The 22,995-nt window shown below is 43.0% G+C and overlaps 1 protein-coding gene and 1 long non-coding RNA gene across 8 annotated transcripts in view; one reads left to right on the forward strand and one right to left on the reverse strand.

Moving 5' to 3' along the window:
* Positions 1-22,995, forward strand: part of LOC145716792 (uncharacterized) — a 412,414-nt gene that overhangs the window by 194,512 nt on the left and 194,907 nt on the right. The gene's annotated exons all lie outside the window — the stretch shown is intronic.
* ADAMTS9 (ADAM metallopeptidase with thrombospondin type 1 motif 9) overlaps positions 1-22,995 on the reverse strand; it is a 158,293-nt gene that overhangs the window by 82,837 nt on the left and 52,461 nt on the right. For all 7 annotated transcript variants that reach the window (XM_081801386.1, XM_081801361.1, XM_081801372.1 and 4 more), the window contains 10 exons: positions 21,256-21,437; positions 21,025-21,161; positions 19,253-19,370; positions 18,906-19,001; positions 11,043-11,209; positions 10,821-10,950; positions 10,080-10,206; positions 6,606-6,816; positions 5,931-6,095; positions 3,338-3,502 (listed from right to left, as the gene is read on the reverse strand). In XM_081801386.1, coding sequence (XP_081657512.1) covers positions 3,338-3,502; positions 5,931-6,095; positions 6,606-6,816; positions 10,080-10,206; positions 10,821-10,950; positions 11,043-11,209; positions 18,906-19,001; positions 19,253-19,370; positions 21,025-21,161; positions 21,256-21,437 — 1,498 coding nt within the window. The remainder of the gene's footprint in view (positions 1-3,337; positions 3,503-5,930; positions 6,096-6,605; positions 6,817-10,079; positions 10,207-10,820; positions 10,951-11,042; positions 11,210-18,905; positions 19,002-19,252; positions 19,371-21,024; positions 21,162-21,255; positions 21,438-22,995) is intronic.

Raw genomic sequence — 22,995 nt, forward strand, 5'->3', positions numbered from 1 at the left:
AAGAAGAAGAAGGTAGCGGGAGGGGAAGAATGAAGCGGGGAAATCGGAGGGGTAGACGAACCATGAGAGACGATGGACTCTGAAAAACAAACTGGGGGTTCTAGAGGGGAGGGGGGTGGGAGGATGGGTCAGCCTGATGCTGGGTATTAAAGAGGGCACGTTCTGCATGGAGCACTGGGTGTTATGCACAAACAATGAATCATGGAACACTACATCAAAAACTAATGATGTAATGTATGGGGATTAACATAACAATAAAAAATTAAAAAAAAATTACCCCAAATAGTTCAAAGACCTCAACATAAGAGCTAAAACTATAAAACTCTGAGAAGAAAAGATTATCTAAAATCTTCATGACATGGAATTTAGTAATGATTTCTTGGATATGCCACCCCAAACACAGGCAACAAAAGAAAAAATAGACAATTTGTATTTTATCACAATTAAAAACTTCTGCATCAAAGGACACCATCAGCAGAGTGGAAAGGCAACCTACCATGGGACTGGAGAAAATATCTGCAAATCAAATTTCTGGTAAAGGGTTGAAACCCACAATATAAAGAACAACTATAATTCAACAGCAAAAAGCCAACCTCATTAAAAAATAGGAAAAGAAGCACTGTTAAACTCTACACTTAAGGGGCGCCTGGGTGGCTCAGTCAGTTGAGCGGGCTCTTGATTTCTGCTGGGGTCATGAGCTCAGGTCATGATCTTGGGTCGTGGGATCAAGCCCAGTGTGGGGCTCTGCATTCAGCATGGAATCTGCTTGTCCCTCTCCCTCCCTTACTCTCCCTCTGCCCCTCTCCCCGCTCTCTCTCTAAAGTGGATAGGTAAAATCTCTACCAAAAAAAACAAAACAAAACAAGCAAAAACAAACAAATAAACAAAAAAGTGTATGCTTATAAATGGTTAAGATGGGGGGGCACCTGGGTGGCTCAGTCGGATAAGTGTCCGACTCTTGACTTTGGCTCAGGTCATGATCTCTGAGTGGTGAGATTGAGCCCCACGTTAGGCTCTGTGCTCAGTGTGGAGTCTGCATGAGATTTTCTCTCTCCCTTTCCTTCTGCCCCTCCCCCAGCTCATGTTCTCTCTTTCTCTCTCTCAATAAATAAAATCTTAAAAGAATGGTTATGGTAAATTTGATGTGATATGTTTTTTGACCATAATTACAAATTTTTTAAATGGGAAAAGGACATGAATAGACACTTCTCCAAAGAAGCTATACAAATGGCCAACAAGCATGTGAAAAGATTCTCAGTATCATTTGTTATTAGAGAAATGCAAAATCAAAATCATAATGATATACCACTTTACTCCCACCAGGAGAGCCATAATTGAGGAGGGGGAAAATAACAAGTGTTAGCACAGACAGAGAAACTGGAACCCTTGTGTGTTGATGGTAGGAATGTAAAATGGTGCAGGTTCTGTGGAAAACTGTTAAAAAGTTACACACAGGCTTACCACAGGATCCAGCAATACCACTCCTGGGGATACATCCAAAAAGAACTGAAATCAGGTACTAAAACAAGCACTCATACCTGAATAGTCATCTCAGCCCTATTCACAAGAGCCAAAAAGTACAAACAATCCAAACGTCCAGCCAGGTATGGATGGATAGACGTATGTGGTACGTCGGCACAATGGACTATTATGCAGCCACCGAAAGGAATGAGGTACAGATATGTGCTCCAATACAGACCTTGGAACATGTATGCTACATGAAAAATAGCAGATGCAAAAGGTCACATACTGTATGATTCCATTTACACAAAATACTGAGAAGAAGTAAATCCATGGAAGTAGAGAGCAGAATGTTGGTTGCCAGGGGCTAGGGGTTAGGGGGAAATGGGGAGTAATAGCTTCCTGGGTACTTTGGGGTAATGAGAAAGTTCTGGAACTAGCCAGACATAGCAGCTGCACAACATTATGAACACACTAAAAGCCAATGAGCTGTTCACGTTGAACCTGCTTAGCTGTGTGACATGTGTTTTACTTCAAGTAAAAAACACAGACTAAGTACACTCCTAATATTAGTCTAAAAATATTAGAAGAAAATCAGATGCATCAATACCAGTAATCTGTGCAGAGTTAAGGAGTGTGTTTAGTTTTGCTCTTTTTGCTAAATTACATTTTGCAAAATTTCTCTTCTGAACATGTATTACATATATATATATATATACACACATACCAGTTTGTCACCCCAAATTGCATGTTCAATAAAAGGAAGAACAAATCTCCTGCTAGGATTGGTCTGGTGTAGACACAGATAAAAAATAGGCCCATCAGTTATAAAAGATGTTACACTCAAATCTTCATAGCGATTCTGAGCTGGGTTCTCTTTCTCTCTTTCTCTTTCTCTTATTCCCTGAGAGCTATGCAGATGCAGACAAAAAGGAGGCTGGACTTAGAAGGGTAAGAGATTCTCCCTGTTTAGTGCCATCAGACACGCTCAGCCATTCTGCCTGTGGATGGGAGGGTTCAGAAGAGCGTCAATTTGATAGAAATTGTAAGGGTGCAGGGATAAAGCTGCTCCCATTTATTGCATGCATCCTGGAAATAAAGACATACACTAGAAGAGTTGCTGTAGCTGGGCAAGGTGGGGGGAGAGTTATTTTTCAAGAGATCCTGTAAGTGATGGCAGACACTGCTTTGCTTCTCTTGGGAACTCGGAGTGCTGCTTATATAGTACCCAGGACGTGTTTGCTTCTATATTAGGAAGGACTTAATTCCCAGAGTAGTGGCTTCCCAAATGGGAGCCCAAGGGAGACTTTCACTCTCTCCTTTAAAAATAGCTCAGGTTAAGACTGTGCGACTTCCAGACTAGGGGACTCGGAAAAGAGTCTTTCAAAGTGAAACGATTCTGCAACTTTTGATCAAATTACTTCTGTGGGAAGGGTCTGACTTATTTATGAGAGGTGAGCTTTGGAACCATGATGTGGGGAGTCCAAACCTCCCTCCCAAATCCCAGTCCAGACTCTGGACCCCATTCTGTAACGACCCCCCACAGCAGCACGCTAGAAGATAACATCAGCCAGACAAGAGATCTGTTGTGAGTTTGTTCAAACCGCACGTGTGCTCAAGCTACCGTTTTAACCCCAGGGCGAGGAGCTGCCTGTGTGTCTGCAAAGGGAATGATCAGCTCCAGGAGGGCAAGCTGTAATCCTCAGACCTGGGGCAAAATGGTTGCAGAGTTTCCTGTGCTCCATCCAGCGCCACGGAGGTATAGTGCAAGTCACAAGATGCAGCAGTTAAATCCCCACCACTGGAATGCCCCTCTGCAAGCCCTCTCCAGATAAGAAGGAAAGAATGTAGTTAAGAACTTTATCGTTCAAAATACCTGTCCCCAGGGACCCGCCTGCCAGGACGCACATTCTGGCTGCTGACAAGTCTGCATGGAGGCTGGCTTGCTCGCAGGGTCACAGATTCTATCGTTTAATCGATCTTCACCAAACTGACACCAGACCTGGCGATGCTTATGCCCTTTTCCGCAGGTGACCAGGCACTGTAATAAAGAGCACAGCCAATCAGGGGTGTTTCTGAACAATGTGTTGTGGTTCCCAGGGATTATTCATGGATTAGCAGGAACAGATGTGCTCTCTTCCCACAGTCATTCCTCTCTCTCATAGCAATTTGTAAATATATCAAGGCTCATTTTTCTTCCTTCCTTCCTTCCTTCCTTCCTTCCTTCCTTCCTTCCTTCCTTCCTTCCTTCCCTCCCTCCTTCCTTCCTTCCTTCCCTCCTTCCTTCCTTCCTTCCTTCCTTCCTTCCTCCCTCCCTCCCTTCCTTCCTTTCTTTCCCTCACCTCATTCTGTATTCATAAAGGCTCTGGGACAGTGTCAAGCCCAGAATAAACTCAGCACGGCCATACACCATGAGATACAGATCTCCCCTGACTTATGATGGGGTTATATTCAGGTAAACCCAGTGTAAGTTGAAAATCTCCCAAGTCGAAAATGCACTTAATACACCTGCCCAGCCGAACGGCATAGCAGAGGCCAGCCTGCCTTAAACGTGCACAGAACACTCACATTAGCCTACAGTTGGGCAAAATCGTCCAACACAAAGCCTAGTTTATAATAAAGTGTTGACTATCTCATGTAATTTACTGAATTCTGTACTGAAAGTGAAAAGCAAAACTGTCATGTGGGTACAGAATGGTTGTAGATGTATTGGTTGTTGACCCTCATGTGATTTCGGTCACAGGGCTGACTGGGAGCTGTTGCTGCCCAGCAGCACAAGAGAGTATGGACCACCTATCACCAGCCTGGGAAAAGATCCAAATTCAAAATTCAAAGTACGATATCCACTAAATGTATATTGCTTTTACATCGTTTTGAAGTAAAAAAAAAATTATTACGTTGAACCACTATAAGTTAGGGCCAGTCTGTATTATAAAATAACATCCATGATTTTCTAGCATAGGAGTTAAGTGTGGGGAATTTATGAGTCAGACCAATTTGGGTTTTAATCCCAATACAACCAGCTACGGATACTAAGTCAAGTGACGGTTTCGTACCTCTGTTTTCTCATCTGTACAAAGGGGACAACAATAGTGTCTACTGCAGAGTTGTGAAAACTGAATGAAAAAAAAAATCCAAGTAACGTGCTGAGCATATGTTCATTTAATAAATGTTAAATATCATCATCATTATCCATGCTCATTGTAGAAAATTTGAAAAATACAGAAACATGTAAAAGAGAAAACTATAATAATCAAAAAAATCTCCTCACTACCTAGGGATCCTCATTATTAACATTTTGCTGTTTTCTTCTCAGTTTTTTAAGCTAAGGAATGTTGGGTCATCCTGAATATATAGTTTGATGTCCCCCCACCTCCATTTTAGTAAGTCTTCTTGCAAAGGTTTGTTACTTGATTCGAAATGATACTTTAGCTATTCTTAGCTATCGAGGTAAAACTCTAGCCCATGACCTTCTTTCGTCTTTTTTTAAACCCCCAACACTAGCTTTGAAGCTAAGGCAATTTGCTGACAGAACAAACCCAGTAGGTTTGTTGTGTACTCGTGTGGATATGAGACACCGTTAGTCACAGGCACTTGCTTGTCTGCCATTTCAGGGGCATTAATAATACCCTTTTAAGATTCGTATTGTATTTGCTGTTGCAAGTAAACAGTTAACACTGTGCTTACAGGGTTGAGATAAGGAAACGGGCACAGAACTGTAGCAGAGAAACAAACACCTCTCTCCCTGCATTCCTGACTTGGGCCATAAGTCAGGTAACTTCTGTCCCCTCCCACTCGCCCCCGTGAAGGAAGGCTGAGGCAGTCACCTGCGTGGTGCGAATCTCACTGGGCTGGCTTAATAGTGACAGCTAACACTGCACCATCAAAGTGAGAAAGAGGCTCCACCTTCTTTCCCTTGCTGTCCTGGGGCCACCTGTGCTAAGCAATGAGGGTTTGCCTTAGGCTTCATCAGGTAAGGAAGGAGAGAGGCAAAAGTCTGGAACACTCAACTAGTCCTTTCTTTTCTAAGGTTTCCATTAGCAACTGGATGGGTAAGTCAGGCCACTCACTGGGGGTCTAATTCTCTTACTTCACAGATGAGAAAATAGGAAACCTCTTTTTTCTTTAGCTTCAGTTCTAAGCCAGCACAGCTTTGAAATTAATAAAGCCCTTATTTTCCTTTACAATGACTTAGTGGGGGCTCAAAGAGGAGGAACGGGGAGAGATAGGAAATCACCAACAGAAGCAATCGGAGTGGGTGATCCAGCCAAACCCACCATGCCTCCGGGGTCACCAGTGGACCAGTCATGTCCCGCACAACAGTCCTGGGGCAGACTGAGCACCTCGGTTGCTTCATCCAGGGGATGGGGTATAAGAGTTCAGCAGGTGCAGACTTGAAGAGAGCCGGAGAGACTCAGAATTAGGGTATCCAAGATGACCTAGGGGAAATAAGAGCCCTCTTATCTCACCTCTGACCAGTCTGCTGTTTTCCACTGTGGACAAGGGAACTCATTGCATCTCTGAAAGGTGACTTTCTCTTGATGTGTGCATTTGCTGTCATCCAGGACATCATTGCGGGTGTTGACACAAATAGCCCTTCTCCTCTGGCTTCCACCATCACAGCTTTTTGAACACTGAAAGGAAAATACGCTGAGTAAAACTGTTTTAAGTTTCTTCTCTAGCATGGTCAAGGTCCTGGCTATGCTGCCTTGTCTCTTTCAGCCCTTAAGAAACAACCACCCAACCAATCCAATTCTAGTTGTGATTTGGGGAGTATCTGTTCATATTATCCATTTATTCACCGGGTTTATATTAAAGTCAATATTAGTGAATAAGCATAAGAAAATAAAATTGGAAATGGCCTGTGGGGTATGGAGAAAGGGATTAGATAAGTTGTCCCACCACTCTCAATTTTCCACACGCCATGTTCAGTGTCATATAATCAGACATTCCAAATTGATCATGGTACTCTTTTCTGCAGAATGAGGTCAGGCATTGTAAATCAATCATGGAACTCTTTTCCATACAGTCTAAATAGGGTTTCTCAATGCAGCCCTCACTGATTAATTCGTTGATTAGCCACCATCAACTAATCAGACTTAGCATCCAAGAAGAAGATGCTCATTGAGTGAGAACCAACTTACTTCAGTCCAGGCAGAATAGCGCCAGCCACCCGTGTTACATTCTCCTGAGCATTTTTCCCGGTTGCTTGGTTTGGGGTGACCGCTGCAAAAACTGTCATCAACCTTCTCAGTCTTCCCATCTAGCCTGCTGTATTTGGCACAGTAGATGTCTAATGTGCGGTAACCCAAGCCACACTGGGCACTACATTCACTCCTGCTGGCCACGTGCCACCTATGCATAAATAATGGGGAGAAACCAACATTTCTGTTAAATATGTATGTCCTATCTATTTTCAACTGGTAGAAGACTGGAGTTCTTTTTTCTTCCTTAACTCAAATACCACAAAACCCAAGGCCACAGTCAGTTACTGAAATCCAATTTTAAACCAACATATCCATGTATTTTTCATGGCTGCCAATGTACATGGAAGTCACAGAGTGATAGTCAGAGGTCCTATCTTTGTGAAGATTCTCCCCTGATACAGTCAATCTGAAATTCAAGCAACCAAAAAGAAGAAAACATTGGAATTCAACGGAGCAAAAAAAGCAATTTTATATTTAAAAGGTTCATGCAACTCAGCATTTCATTTCTCAAGAAGGCTGCTTCTGATGGAGAACCACCACTGGAAACTCTCTGTAGAAAACCTCCTTTATATGGGCCATGCTAAAATGTGTTCAGTGAACATCCTGTGACTTAATAAAGGAATGGATAATTGGCCTGTAACTGTGAATTTCAAGTGTGCCAAACTCTGTGAATAAAGACTGAGTTCCTTTTAAACATGGGCCACAGTCTATATAGTTTGATTAGACAATTTTTTTTAAAGACTTAATTTTTTTAGAGCAGTTTTAGGCCTATGCCAAAACCGAGAGGAAGGTACAGAGACTTCCCATATGCCCCAGGCCTCACACATGCACAGCCTCCCCATTATCAGCATCTACGCACAAAGTGGGACTTACTCTTTTAATGCCCCCAAAATACGGTCAGTGCTCAAATTAAAATACAAAAATTTTAAACTGAATAGAAGAGTATAAATAAATAAGCTTAAAATGTAGGTTGTTGATTCAATTTAACAATCCAAAAAGGATAATTTCTTCATAATCTTCATTTGAATTAACTCTTGTTAACTGTCTACTTCTCAGAAATTGGGTAGTTTGCCGAATACGGATGCCCTAAGAATTCTTCCATCCACATCTGTCCAGGGGCAGGACTGGGAAACAATAAGGAGTACTGGCCACATGCTTATCTTGGAGTTTCTCACAAATGCTTAAAAGTAGGTCAGAGTTGACCACCTTTTACGTTCGGCATGCAAAGTGGGCTACTGCGATTTTCCATTAGAGTGACACAGTATTTTGGGATTTTGTTCTAACCGGAACACGTTAAATGAAGGACTGTAAAACAATGCTTTATCTCATCCTGTCAAAGTTTAATCTGGGCGAACTCTCACTTCCCTGAGGAAGCAAGGCAAAAATGTGGTCCAATTCCACAGAGGCATCTGGAACTTTCATCTGCTCTTTGATTCTTGGCTACCTTCTCTTTGCCTTCATCACCATTTTCTCGTGGAAAGCTTATCCGTCCTGGGTAAGGGAGGCAGGAGTCCTGCCCCCACAAGAAAACACACCAGCAGATCAAGTGGAACAGAGTCTCTCTGATATTCACACAATCTTCAGAATTTGAGCAGAGAACCTGGAAGAGTCTATGGAAATGTCACAGCGTTGCCTTAGGAAAGTTCTTCTCAAAATGCTATTATTGTCTGCTTCATATTCTCTCCCTGGAAGGGGGTCTCAACTCCAGGGTTTTGAATTCATTTGGTTCCTTTCATGCGACAATGCATTTTATTACTATATTTCAGAGAAGCAAAGTATTTGTTATAAGCGGAAACAAGAAATGTGTATGCCTCTGTGGGTGTGTGGGGCATTGTGGGAGTAAATAACACTAGGAATAAATTTGGGCACTAATGATTTAAGCAGGTTTCTATATTTCAGAACCTCTCTGGGCCTTCCAAATGTTAACTGATACGATGCATGTCTACACAGGGGAGGAGAGAGGTGGGAAGACTTCTTAAACATACTGGTTCACCACGAATCATCTCGTGGAACTTGTGTTCCACAGACATGCTTTGGGAAGATTATTTAGAGTTTGATCCATCAGTAACAATCCTCTCTCCAGTCTTTCAGTGTTGTTCATAGCTATTCAGCAACAATTAGTATGAACCACAATGACAGTGACTGTCAGGTTTTTTTGTGAGTAATTCAGTTCGGCAATCAGATAAATAATTATTTTTCTGAAAAGATCTTAACTCTAATTTAACTAAATTAACTCAATTGGCTGAAGCAATGGGTTTATAAGTACATTAGTTACCTATAAAAAAATTAATACTGTATAGTCTGCCTTTTAATGTCTTGGGTTTTTTTCTTCCTCAATGACTTATCAATGCTTTGTGACAAGCCCATGAATAAGCAGGTCAGAGGTCCTGGGTAGACATGAAGTATAGGGGGTGGAGAGAGCCTGGGCTTTGAAGTCAAAGCCATCAGGTCAGGTCTGGCAAAGATGTGGCCCTCATGCCATGTCTCCCCCACCTACTCGCATGACAGACATTACTAATTGATCCCAGCACTCCTCTTTTCTCTTGGAGCCTAGAGAGGGCCTTACAATCTTCACTCCAGCACTCTAGGCTGTCAATACCATTGGATAAGATTTGGCATTGTGAAGTGGAACCTGCGAACTGCTTAAGTATTCACTTTGCCACTTACAAATGGTAAGATCCTAACAATTTCCCACACCACTCTACACTGCTGATTTCTCTTACGTAAAAGGCGAATTAAAGCATCAACTCATGTTACCTGCACTTAACTGACATTCAGAGTATACAAAGCAAGGCGCAGGCTATTTAATATTCAAACATGACACAGCCAACCTTGCAGGTAAATGGGAAAGCTTTAGAATTCTGAACCTGCTCACCATTTCTTGCCTCAGATTTAGACTTTTCTTAAATACAGAGTATTTTCCGTATCTAGACAACTGCATGAAGATTTTCTTCTAGTTCCCTCCATGACTTTACATTAGGGCACTGCAACTTTCATATGCATAAGATTTCTTCTGCTGGGTGATATACACTCTGGGGGTATAGAGAACAACATACGGGTACCTTGAGAGATGACATTTCCCCGTTTTCTGTTGACATTCGTACCAAACATTTACATAAGATGTGACTCTATCCTAACAATACCTAGCACTGACTTGTGAGGGTGAAATGAGAACTTCTTTTGGCAAATGCCACACTCTATTAGCTATTTTTAATTCTTAGGAGAAGAACAAGAAATCTGCAGGCATATGTCTCGGATAATTGGTTTCAGAAGGATGGAAAATTGGCTGAAGCTTATTTCACAGAAATGCAAGGAAGGGGAACTAAAGACCACTGTCTCCTCCTTCTGTTCCTCCCTCCTGCAAGACCCTCACAGCTCAGAGTAAAGACCATGAACACGCACTGGCCTCACCTCAGGTCGCAGTCTGTGCCACAAGGTTCGGTAATGGGCGCTGGCTGGGGCAGCCGGTCACATCTTTGATCAGACACCGTAAGCTGATCAGATTCCCGGGTGCAAACAGGTTTTCGCTTCCGCTCCCCTAGGCAAGGAGGAAAAACCTTAGTCAGAGAAAGTAACTTATTCCAGAAACTATTTAGGGACTGGCAAACATTTTCTGTACTGGGTTAAATAGTAACTATTTTTGGTTTTGTGGCCATATGACTTCTGTCACAACTATTCACTTCTGCCATGACAGGGCAAGAGCAGATGCTCATAAATAATATGTAAAAAGGGTATAGCTGTGTTCCAATAAAACTTTATTTATAAAAGCCAGGTAGCAGGCTGGATTTGGCCCACTGGCTATAATTTGCTGGCTCCTAATTAAGACAAAAGGAAATGAGATAAATGATACATAATATGACTACTAAATCTATGTCTCTGGAAAATCAAAGTGGCAGAGCTGATTTTGCTTGGCTTCACACATGTATATAAATCTCTTAGGGAGAGGAAGCCCAACATATCCTGAATCCCTTAAAAAGTTCAACTTGCCCTCCAAAAATAACCAGAAAGATGCAGAGAAAGGAGATCAGAGAATTTATGCAGATAGAAAGTTTTAAAGATTACATGCATTTGGCTGCTTCCAAAGAAAAATAAATAAAAAGAATTAAAATAAAAGTATCTCAAAACCCCAAAACTCAACTGAAAAGTAGATACCTTGGCAGGGTTTGCTGCATGCTTGCCAGGGCCCATGACTATTCCAGTAAAACTGCTGGGGTTTGTCTTCAATTGGAATATTGAAAGAATAGCGCACATCAGGGTTGTATAACTTTCCCACCGACAACACCTAGGATGAGCAGACAAAATGGAGAAGATGTTTGCAGGTCTGGTGACACCACATGGAAGGAAAGGGTCATGGACTCATGGTCAAGTTTTCACCTGAAGCAAAAGTTCCTGTTCAATGCGGTCTGTGGAGTTAATCCTTTCCACTACATTGTCGGACCCGCTATACTCTATCACAGCGTTCCCAACGCGGATTTCCCTTTTGGACATTGTGACAACGAAGTCTCCATTTAGCAAGAATTCACCTTTACTGCTTGATAAAGCTGTAGATGAGAAAAGAGTATTCACTGATTTGCTGCCAATAACTTGCTGCCTGAAATACGAAATAGTGCTCTGAAAGGCAGAGAGTTGGGAGGGCAAAGAATATCTATTTTTCAGTCAGACAGGATGGGCTCAAATCCTAGTTTTGCCACTTGCCAGCTATGTGGCCTTGGGAACTCATTTTCCCTCTCCCCGTCTCCATTTCCTCATCTCTAAAGTGGAGATAAAAACACCCACCCTTGTAATTATATTAATGAAATATAAGGGTTCTAATTAGTGTGGGGTTTGATATACAAGCCCCACATTACAGTATTACAGATAGAAGCAGCAGTCTTATGATTTGAAAATATGTATTAATGAACCGAACATTTACAAAATTGGTTCCCATGCAAATACCCCTATTTTATGTTAGGATTAGTTGAGCCTATTGAATCTTTGTTAGTCTTCTTTGGACAGATATTAGAATCTGAAAATCCATGGCCAACATAATGCTTAAATGTCACTCTTTCAGTCACTCTTTCATCTTAAATGTCACTCAATCAGCCTCCAAGATGGCTCCAATGGTCCTTGCCTCTTGATATTCACATCCTGTGTTGTCCTCTCCCACCTGGAATACTAACTGTGTAATCACTAGGATTTTGAGGAAATGACAGAGTGTGACTTCCAAGGCCAGGTCTCAGGCATTGTGGCTCTACCTTGCTCTTTCTCTGACTTTGGGAGAAGCCAGCTGAGCTGCCATATTGTGAGGTTACCCAAGCAGCCCCTGCTGAGAGGCTTCCTGTAAAGGAATAAAGCCTTTTGCCAACAGCATCTGAATGAGGCATTTGGGAAGTGGACCCGCCAGTCCCAATCAAGCTTTTAGATGTGATCACAGCCCTAAATGAAGTCTTAACTGCCACTTCATGAGAGATCTCAAGCCAGAAACACCCAGTTATGCTGTTTTCAATTTCCTGACATACAGACACTGGAATATAGCACACATTTGTTACTCTAAGCCATTATGTCTTGAGATAATGTGTTATACAGTAAAAGATAATTAATACACCTTCCCAGACCATTCTCTTTAAAACTGCAACCCCCTCCTAATACCAGCACAGATTCCATACTTGCCATCCCACTTCCCACCTTAATTTCCCTCCATAACACTTTGTCTATGCTCTCTCTCCCCAACCAAGAATGTAAGCCCCATGAGGGCAAGGATTTTTGGATCCTTTTATTCACTGCTATATCTCAGCTTCAAAAAGAGCACATGGCACATGATCAATAAATACTTTTTTATTTTAGAAAAATGAATGAATCTACTGCAGATCTTGAAAAAGATGAAACAGTCAGAAAAGCTCATGTTAGAGAACTACTGGAGTCAAGTGTCAAAATATTGGCCAATTGAGAACTTGATGAAATTAGACTGGTTACAAACTTACGAAAAGTAAATAAAATGGACCAAGAAGCTATAATGACAGCTGCTTCAGAAGAAATGATTTATTTATCTAAGTGTCAAGGGAGACTATTAAGAAAGTGAATAAAGCCCCAGAAAGCTTTCATAAAAATGACTCCTTTTCAGGTTTTACTGTTAAATTCCAACTTTAAGCAAAGAAGGCACTACTCTGCTATCACATAATTTAACTGGAAAACTCAGGTAAGAATATTTATTAATTGCATTATCCTATAATCTAAAAACCCGTGCATGGTTGACATGAAAACATAATTTTGTTTACTATAAGAAAAAACAATCTATTTTCATGCTTTTTGATGAATTTCTCCCGATAAAATCCTAATCATATCTTTCCCCCCTAGTATTTATTATAAATTTTGGTTTTATTGTGAGTACCACTTAGTTTTTTTTTCAGTACTACCACTCCTTGAAGAATGAATCCTCCTGAGTATTGGGCTTGACATGAACAAGAACTCAATAAATCAGAGCTATTAAATAAACATTTGGGCCCTGAACGAAGTATCAGAAAAAGGCCCTCTTACCTTTTGTAAGTTGCTCACAATTAGCAAATCTCAGTAGGGAGAGAACCCTGAAATGCACAGGCCATGTATTTAAGTGAATAAAAGGAATGTGGAAACTTAACTCGAGTGGCAAACAGGTGTCATCCCAGGTGCCAACGTCAACCAACTGGTCCTACGCAGAGCGTAAATCGTTGGCGGCATCATGCCTCAGCATCATGTTAGTGATATTGGTCTTGGTTGCGGGACAGGGAGCCAAGATGCCTGAGGTGTGTGCCAGATCCTAACCCGTCTTTCACTGATGCAGGTGATATCCTGTCTCTTACCAGGCAGGCCAGAAGAGGTTTAGAGGACTTAGGGAAAGTCGGTATTGTCCCCTTATGTGGAGATGACTGAGGGCTGAGGAAGCTTTGAATACTCTTAGTGGCTCAGTAGCAGCAGGGTTCTTGTTTTCTTGGACATGGCCACCTCACAGAGCTCACTCATTTGGACACTATACTGATGGAAGTACTAGTCTTTCTAGGATCGGTAATTAAGGGCACTGAATTCTGTCCCTAATCCAGCACTTCACTCATACCCACTCATGTAAGCTCCATTTCGATCTTGAGGGAAAAATGAGATGCCTTCATTTGAAATGGTTGGGAAGAATGTGGCAGCAGGGAAAAAGCTTTTAAAAACACAAACCCTCCAAAATCTTAGATGCTGCTTCTTAACTCAAAATCCTTTGATAGCCACCCCCCGACCTATACAATTGACTTCAAACTCCTTAGCGTAATCTTCCCAGCCTTCGCATTCACTCCCACCAATAAACCTCAATTCCCAGTCATTTATATCACCATGCCAGCCATACCTTTTCCTACATTGAGGCAGGAAAGTGAAGTGATTAAGGGCGTAGGGTCTGAAGTCAGACCAATAACGATTCCAACTCTTCCGACTTGCTGACAAGTTTATGTGACCTTGGGTAAGTTATGGAACCTCTCTCAGCCTCAGTTCCTTTCTCTAGATAACGAGTTTCCTACTGGATTGTTCCGAACATTACACAAGACAGTGCATATGGGCTGTGGTTGCTGGCCGCTCATAATGTCTTCATATGCACTGTCTCTTTGCCACACCTTCACAGTTGTCTAATTTAGGGATGAGCAAGGCATGACTTAAATATTATTAAAATACTCTCCCAAGGCCAGGTGGCTTCCACTCACGGGAAGTCTGTCTCCAGAGCCTGTTAACCACTAAAGTTTTCTAAGAACGAGGTCAACAAGCACCTGTTCAATGAGTGAATGAATTCATGCATGCTTTCTCTTATACGCAAGTTGAAATCAAATTCGTTTAGCTCAAGATTTTTAACAGTTTAAGTCATTTGTTTTTCTAGACTACGTGAGCCTCTTTAGGAAAGCGACCATTTGAAAATGCACTTTTGTAACCCCAAGAAAGATCCCAGCCCATAGTAGGTGCTCAATCAATGACACTGAAAGAAGGAGTGATTGATTGGACCTGACATTTATGACAAGGAGAACAGAATGCTTCCAGCCAAATAACTGTTTCCCTGTCAGTGTAAAGCTCTGACAACCTTGTTTCCCCTACGGCCGCTGTAGCGTGAGACCCACCAGCCATGCGAGAGGCAGGACTTTCAATGGGTCACTGACTGGAGGCGAGGTTGTTTCGGTGGCCCCTCAGACATCCTGAGGCTGCCTTCTAATGTGGGTCACTTACATGGTGACAGCCGGACATGCTGCCAACACAATCACCCACTTCTTTCAAGTGAGGTCGCATGCTAGCTACCCAGCTGACATTTCACCAAAACGGGGGAAATGAGATGTCACAAGACTTGCCCTGCAAATTAAGTGATAATCCAGTTTTGTGCGCATTCAAAGAGCAATCGTCTGTTGTAGGTTAATTCTGGGGCTCCTTTCCAACGTCTCCCGGCTTCCTCTCGGGCTTATGCCAACTAGGGGCATTTTACCCTTCTCTGCATGCTCCCTCTCCCGGTAGATGGTCAGGAGGGAAGGAGAAAGGAGTCATCAGGGGAAATGAACTTCGTGATTTATCCCAAACTGAATGGACTCCTGTCTTCCCATTGCCACAATTAATCAAGAGCTAAGTGTACTGGAGACAAAGAAGTACCGCAGAAATGGATCTTTTTTCTCCTAAAGAAACACGAACATGGTGGCTCTAGGTGCAACTTGGCTTTAACCCAACAGGAGGGAGGGCCTGTGTGAAAGGATGGCCTTTGACAGGGAGGCTTTCTGCTTTGATATCTTGTGAAACAAATAGTTTCCTGCAAAAGACAGTCTACTGCCCAACCTTCCACTAACGCGATTAGGGGAGCTAATTTCCTGGGTTGGTCCCCCGCCCCCCCCATTTCACCCATCAGAGCTGGGTTGCTACAAAGGCCTTCTCTCCTGGAAATTGCTCCCTCACCAGCACATGCAGAAAGACTGTGGCTTGACTGGCCTTTAAAAAAAATGGGACGGACAAGGATGAAGATGCCTTAGCAACGGAACAGCTGTGGGTGTGAAAAACCCTCTTAGAGCATTTGCTGCAGCTCTTTCAAGCCAAGAGTAAATGTTTATGCACCTCGGGTTTGATGATGTCATATTCTTCCTCACTTGTTAAGAAGCCACTGTTAAGGCTCAAAGGCCCTGAGGTCTCGACCTTCACACTCAGTGAACTGTGACTGGCCATCTATGCTTTTGCACTCTCTGCATTTGCTTCCAGAGAGTTGTTCTTTTGCCAACAGGTGACTTTACTATAATAGTCCACTAAAGGGCCATGACTACCCCAGACTGCCTCTCCCAGGTGACAAATCTTCTTTAATTTTGCTTTCATTCTTTCCAAGGAGATTAAGAAACCTCCCGTGAGGAATAAAAGGTTATCAGGAGGCCCTGCCCAATTCAGGTGCCTGGCCTGGTTGATGAAGTTGAACTGAACTGAGGCCCCTACTTAGAAAGAGATTTTTCCAAGAAGGAGCAGAAGAGAGGAGAATCCTTCTCCCTTTCAAGGAGAAGAAAGAAGCAGGTCAGCATGGCTTTCAGCTTTCAGGAAATTAATTAATAAAGGAGGTTGCATGCAATGCTGCTGGATTTAATTAGGAAGTAGTAAGGCCATAGCGACAGCCACATGTTCAAATTTATAACCCAGGGCACGCAGAAAAATGCCAGACCTATTTTTCTCAGTGGTGGAATGCGAAATGTGGGATTCCCAAAAAATAATTTTGCAAAGGGCCCTCAAGAACTCTGTTAATTCTTTTATAAAGTCACCACCCATTTGGATATAGAGGGTAGGGAAAAGCTGATCCAGCCACTGAGTAAATGATTCTAAGTAAGATTCTGTGGTCTTTCAAAGAAAGGACGATTTTGTTTATTTCCATGGTAATCTCATCCCCCACTAAGCACATAGTAAATCCTCAGTAAAGAGGACATGAGCAGTGGCTGTTCAACAGCTGAGCAATTATTTACTTAGCACATATATGTGTACGATTTATATCAAGAGCTGAAGATATAAAGACACAGCCTCTGACCTTAAGACAATGGGGCGCCTGGGTGGCTCATTCGGTTAAGCATCTGCCTTTGGCTCAGGTCATGATGTCAGGGTCCTGGGATCGAGCCCCGCGTCGGGCTCCCTGCTCAGCGAGGAGTCTGCTTCTCCCTCTCCCTCTGTCCCTTCCCTCCCCTTGTGTTGTCTCTCTCTCTCAAATAAATAAATAAAATCTTAAAAAAAAAAAGACACTAGCAGCCATATGGATAAATAAGGAACAAATTGTCTCATCTCAGGTCACGGCAGCTCCATCTTCTCAGCTGCTCAGGTAGAAATCTTGGGGTCACCCCTGACTTCTTTCTTTCTCTCACATACCATATTCAACCTATCAAAAAATCATGATGATTCCACCTTCAAAAAATATCCAGATTTTGACCATGTACTGTCACCTCCGCTGCTCCTACTTGGGGTCAAGCCACCAGCATCTCTCCCTTGGCTTACTGCAATAATTTCTAACCAGTCCTCCTGCATCGACTCTGTGCCCTTCGTCCACCTAACAGCCAAAGTGCTCCTTTGAAAATACAAATGTGATTATATCCTGTTATTCCTCGGCTCAAAATCTTCAGTAGCTCGCCCTATCTCCCAGAGTACAAGCAAGTCTTTTCAATGCTTATAGGGCTCTATATGATCTACTCCTAATAGATGATCAGCCTCCTCTAGAACTCTCCTCTATGCTGATGTAGCTGCAGCCACATGGGCCTATTCCCCTATTGCTGGAATAATCTAGACATGCTCCTACTTCAAGGATTTTGCACTGGCCGTTCCCTCTGCCTGGAATGCTCTTCCCCCAATCAACCTGTTTTCTCTTGCTACAGTTCCAACACTTCACCTCCACTGTTCCCAACTCACCCTCAGTATCCCAATTTCCCTTATGATGTTCTGTTTTCTGATAGAACTTACCATCCTCTAACAGTATACAGTTGGCTGATCTATTAAGCTATTGCTTACTGTCTCTCTACTAGCACCAAAAAGTAAGTTCCAAGAAGACAGTGATTTTTAACTTACTTATTTATTTTTGTTCTTCTCATTGTACCTAGAAGAGTGCCTGGCCCATATTAAAGAAGTGAATGAGTGAAAAATGACATACTGCAGAAAATGCTATAATGAAGTCATATACACATATTACACTTGATCAGCATGCTTGGCTAATGGATCATTGTCTAGCTATCAAGGATTTCATGTAGACATTCCAAAATACAGACTCTGATTCTAATCTGATTCAATGAATACTCACTGACTAGTTCATTATGTCCAAATATGTGCAGATAGCCGCTACAGAGGCTGACTTCAGATACATAAATAGAGTTCTTGCCTGGACATTGTAAGAGGACAAGTATATTCATTTCTTTTAAAAAGTCACTGCCCAGTCAGACCGCTGTGATTTCTTGTAGATCAGAGTGCAAGCCGTGCTGCTCTCCATGGCTAGGAGGAGTCTGGTTGTGCAAGGTGACCAGCTGAATCCCTTCAGTCATGACCCCACTCCCTTTGTCCTTCTTTTAATTAAAAATGGTTGGGAAATTTCATAATCACAGCGGTTTACAGAAGGAGAAGTTGACGTGGGACCAGGCTGAGCCAACTGTTGAAATGAACACAGGGTTGACGGTGTGTTGTGGTTTAAACAGAAGGCATAGATAGGAATTAATTATGTGCCTGGACATGAGACAAGGATGAAGAATCCATAAAGTAACAAGGTGGGCCATTCTAGTCATGACCTGAGAAAAATTTGCCACTCTAGAACCTTTTGGAGTAACCAGGCATGATGAAAGGTTGAATGAGTCCACCAGTGGTCTGTTATTGGTTAGGGCTGGCACCACAGAAATTAGGGCAAGTAATATCTTTAATAAAGCATTTGCTAGCCAGTTACCCACAGGACAGATTGTTGTTGTTGTTGTTGAAGACTCAAAGAGAACAATGATTTTTATGCGGAACTTACATGGTAAGTGCTTTCAAAATTTGATGTAGGGCCTTCCAATTTATTATGATCCAGAATAAACCCCTGCTACTGACTTCGGTAACCACATGACTCTTCCAACAACACTCTGAGGTTACACACATGAGGGAGAAATAAAAGAATGAATTTCAAGATCAACTACTTGTACGGAAGTACAGGGCATCCAACAGCTCTCCGTGCGCACATGGGGGAAGGAAGGAACATCTGCTAACAGCTCCAGAGAAGTAGAATTCCTACCAGTGGCAGGGGACGTGCCATCTTACCTAAGTAGTTATCATCCTCTGATTTCCCTGAGAAACTGTGCTGTCTCACATCGATATTGGTAGCACCTGCTGGAATTCGGACCACAGTATTGTAACCTGCAAAGAATTTAGCCACAATTCAGTATTCCACAACACAGTTCAGTTACTCTGGGTACGGACTAAAAGGTGCGCAACAAAGGAATATAATCCAATTCCGGCTATTAAGTGTCTTCTAGCCAGATGGGTAATGTACCTTAACGAGACTGATTTTATGCTTGACATGAATACTTTGACCTCTTACCTGTGGTTAACAACTTTTAAACTTTGACCATTTTCCCTCTCATGGTTCTTTAGGAACAGATTCTTACCATAATGTACTGTATTAAATGTTCCTGCCACTGTTTTGCACGAAGAATTATCGCCACCACAAACTCCACATTTATCTCTCCGGGCTTTGGAATTTAAAATGTGATCACATCCAGCTTGCTTTTAAAAAAAGAAACATTTGAAAGAAATGGTAAGTATTATAAAATCACAAAAAGTATTAAAAAATATGACATGGCAGTTAGCATGTTTCTTTGAATTATGCATTCAAAAATGACAAGAAAGTCTTTTTAAAGTTGCAAGGGTTGAGAACTCAAATTATCTATAGCCCTGGTACAGAAAACGTGGTCCTGAGACAGGTAGCCATAAGCATCTCTGATGCTGTTAGGAATGCATAATCTCGGGCTCCACCCAGATCCACCGGGTGGGTCTCTGGCGTGTTAGCAAGATCCTTATCTCTTCATCTACAGACTAAAGTTTGAGAAGTATGGGGGCGCCTGGCTGGCCAGTTGGTAGAGCGTGTGACTCTTGATCTCGGGGCTGTAAGTTCGAGACCCATGTTGGGTGTGGAGATGACTTGAAAATAAAATCTTAAAAAAAAAAATCAAGCTTGAGAAGTCTAAGTCTACAAATAAGTGGGATAAATGAGAAGAATTGCTCAGGAATGAAAAAAAAAAAAGGAGTGGTGGGGGGGCGCTGTATCCAATTAAAGAGCTGACATCCCATCTGAAGGGAGCAACCTCTGTCCACTCTAGGCTCTCGCCACCACGCAGAAATAGGAGCCCCATGTTGACATTTCTCAATCTTTCAAGAGAAACTGGAAAATTGGATTTTATGTGAAATCCCCTATGTTTAAATACTGGCTATGAATGGAGGACAAAGCATGCCTCCAGGCTGCCAGTGTAAGGCCTGAGGCTCCAAGTGGCCTCTGGAATTTCACCACATCTTAATGCAATGCAGCAGTGTTGACGGAGGTCTGCGAAGGACACGAGCAACGACCAGAACACCAGGACAGAGTTCACATTCTTGTCCACGCTGCTCCTTTGTGTGAACTAGCCTTTGAGGAGCTCAATGTTCTGCTACGAACAGACTGACGAGGAAATGTGCGCTGTAGTTTTGAGTCGGGAAGTGGGTGAAAGCTCTCAGGAGCCCTTTCCATCAAATCGTACTGACTAGGATTTCCATTTTCCTGGACCACATGCAGGGATCAAATAAATTACCTCAAAGCCGGGCTACATTAAGAATGTTTTCTGATGGGTGAGAGCAGGGAAATGGTATCATGCCCTCTAGAAATCACTGCACGAATGCTTTACTATCAGCCAGAAGTTTCTCGATTTCCTTTCCGAGAGGGATTAACAGCTATGTCTCCGGTAGAAGCTTTCATGCTTGAGATCAGAATGAGAAATCCGACGGAGGCCCGACTAGAATCTGATGCCTCTAGACATCTTCCTGGAGCAGAACTATCGAATCTAGAAAACTTGCTGTATGGAAGCATTTGGGTTTAACCTTAAGCACCGAGGTTACAGTAAAGGAGGGTGTGTATGCACAAATTATTATAATAAATTTTCACAGGGAGGTTTTGCACAGATCCTCACAGAGCTTGAGAATGTCAGAAAAATGCAGGACACTGGTTCTCAAACTTGGGCATCAGCATCAGGTGATGCCATTGCTGATGCTGCCCTGGGAAACACACTTTGAAAACCACTTCCCTGGAGACAGTGCACAGACGTTAGCCGCCGCTGGTTCTAGCAAGGAAGCCACAAACCACAGCGCGGCAGCAGGACCACACAGTGAAGGAAACGCACCCGGGACTTACCCGGCAGAGGCCTTGGACACAGATATCGCTGGTGTCCTGGCCGCACGGAGTCCCATCGACCACCCTGTCTCGCAGTTGATAGTAGGCCGTGTTACCAGCCACCCTGCAGAACAACTTGCAACGGTCCTTCATCAGAACTAGAGAGGAAAAACACGCCACAGTGTGACTTGTGGGCCCGCACCCCGCGCCAGCCTGCCCACCATCCTCGGACGCCTCCCCGGATGCACTTACTGCCACTGTACTTGGGGACCCAGCGCACATTGGGAAGCAGACCGTTGATGTTGAAATGTTTGCCGTCAAAGTGAGCACACTGTTCGTCTCGGAAATCTCGCTTCTGCTTGAGACACGGCTCTGTGTTGCAGGACTTGAACTTCATTCTACGCCCTACACAGTACTTCCCACCGTTTCTCGGCCTGGAGTAAGAAAGGGAAAGAACACACACACTGGATAACAAGGCATTTCTCCCCACATCACTCTCTCCTCCGTGGCTTCCTGTCTTCTAGGGTAAGCGAGTCTAAAGTGGCTGACGACAAGGGACAGCACAAAGGCTCTGCAATCTGCATTTGCATTCTGCCTTCACACCATTAAGTATATGACTTTGGGCAAGTCACTTCACCTCCACAAGACTTCGCCCCTCCGTCTGTAAAAATGGGAAGGCACCACCGAGTAAGGCTGTCTTGAGGATGGAATGTTAGAGTTTGAAATACAAAACCTGGGATCTATCAGGCAAGGATCTGTCCTCTTTCTCCTGAAAATTCAGTCTTCTGGTTTTCAAAACGTGGAAGGTAAAAGGTATGGAGGAGTAGCTGGAAGCTCCCCGTCTACTTTTTTTTTTTTTAAAGATTTTATTTATTTATTTGAGAGAGAGAGAATGAGAGACAGAGAGCATGAGAGGGAGGAGGGTCAGAGGGAGAAGCAGACTCCCCGCTGAGCAGGGAGCCCCATGCGGGACTTGATCCCGGGACTCCAGGATCATGACCTGAGCCGAAGGCAGTCGCCCAACCAACTGAGCCACCCAGGTGCCCGCTCCCAGTCTACTTTTTATAACATGATATTCTCACAGAGGACCAGCCTCACACTTGTGCTATTCTACTTCCATTCAATTTCTCCCTCCTCTCTCTCTCTCTCCCCCCTCACAACCATTGTTTTTCTTTGTTTTGTTTTACAAATGAGATGGAGTAAAAGGAACATCCCCATATTTTGACTAACCTAATAGGAGAATCATGAGGAGCATACTGGTTTCATTAACTTTTGTGTGAGGAGAGGACATAGTAAGCTTGCCCAGCCTCACAGTGCAAATTCCATCTCGGCATGCAATTATAGGAAATTCAAATGTACATGTATTTTCCAGATGGGATCCAGCGAGTCAATTATATGACACCTCTCCTAGCAGTCCACAGCTTGCCAAATTCATCATGGAAATGGGAAGATCACAGAATCAGAGGAAGTTGGGCTCACCCACCCAGGGCTGAAGCAGCCCGGGTTTCACAGTTACCCTAGGACATCTCTGAAAGAAAGTTTTCCACTTTTCTTCTTTAAAATGAATCTTTCGGAGTCACTGGAACCATACAAAGTGGTCTGTTTTGTTTTGTTTTGTTTTGTTTTGTGAAACCAGGACTTGGGGGAATGGGACATATATCCATGTCCATAAAGTACAGAACGAGAGCCAGTCCAGCAGGACAGAGAAGGCGCTGGAGCTGGGTTCCAGTCTCAACTCTATCCTCCTTGTGTCACCTTAGATGAAGTTCTCAGCCTCCCTGAACATCAGTTGCCCCTTTTCTAAAATGAGCACACACAGTAGATGCTGAAAATGTTAGCTACTATGTTAATATGTCAGCAATATGTCCCAATCTAATCTGATCCAATTGAGCAGTTTGAGTACCGAATTTGCACTAAGATATGGGGCAGGTCTCAATACTTCTGCAGAGTGCCCAAGGCTCAGGACAGGGCACTGGTCGTGATACTGTTGCA

The sequence above is a fragment of the Leptonychotes weddellii genome, chromosome 1, assembly GCF_054177405.1.
Source record: "Leptonychotes weddellii isolate Sample4059 chromosome 1, ASM5417740v2, whole genome shotgun sequence".
In the NCBI taxonomy this organism is placed as follows: domain Eukaryota; kingdom Metazoa; phylum Chordata; class Mammalia; order Carnivora; family Phocidae; genus Leptonychotes; species Leptonychotes weddellii.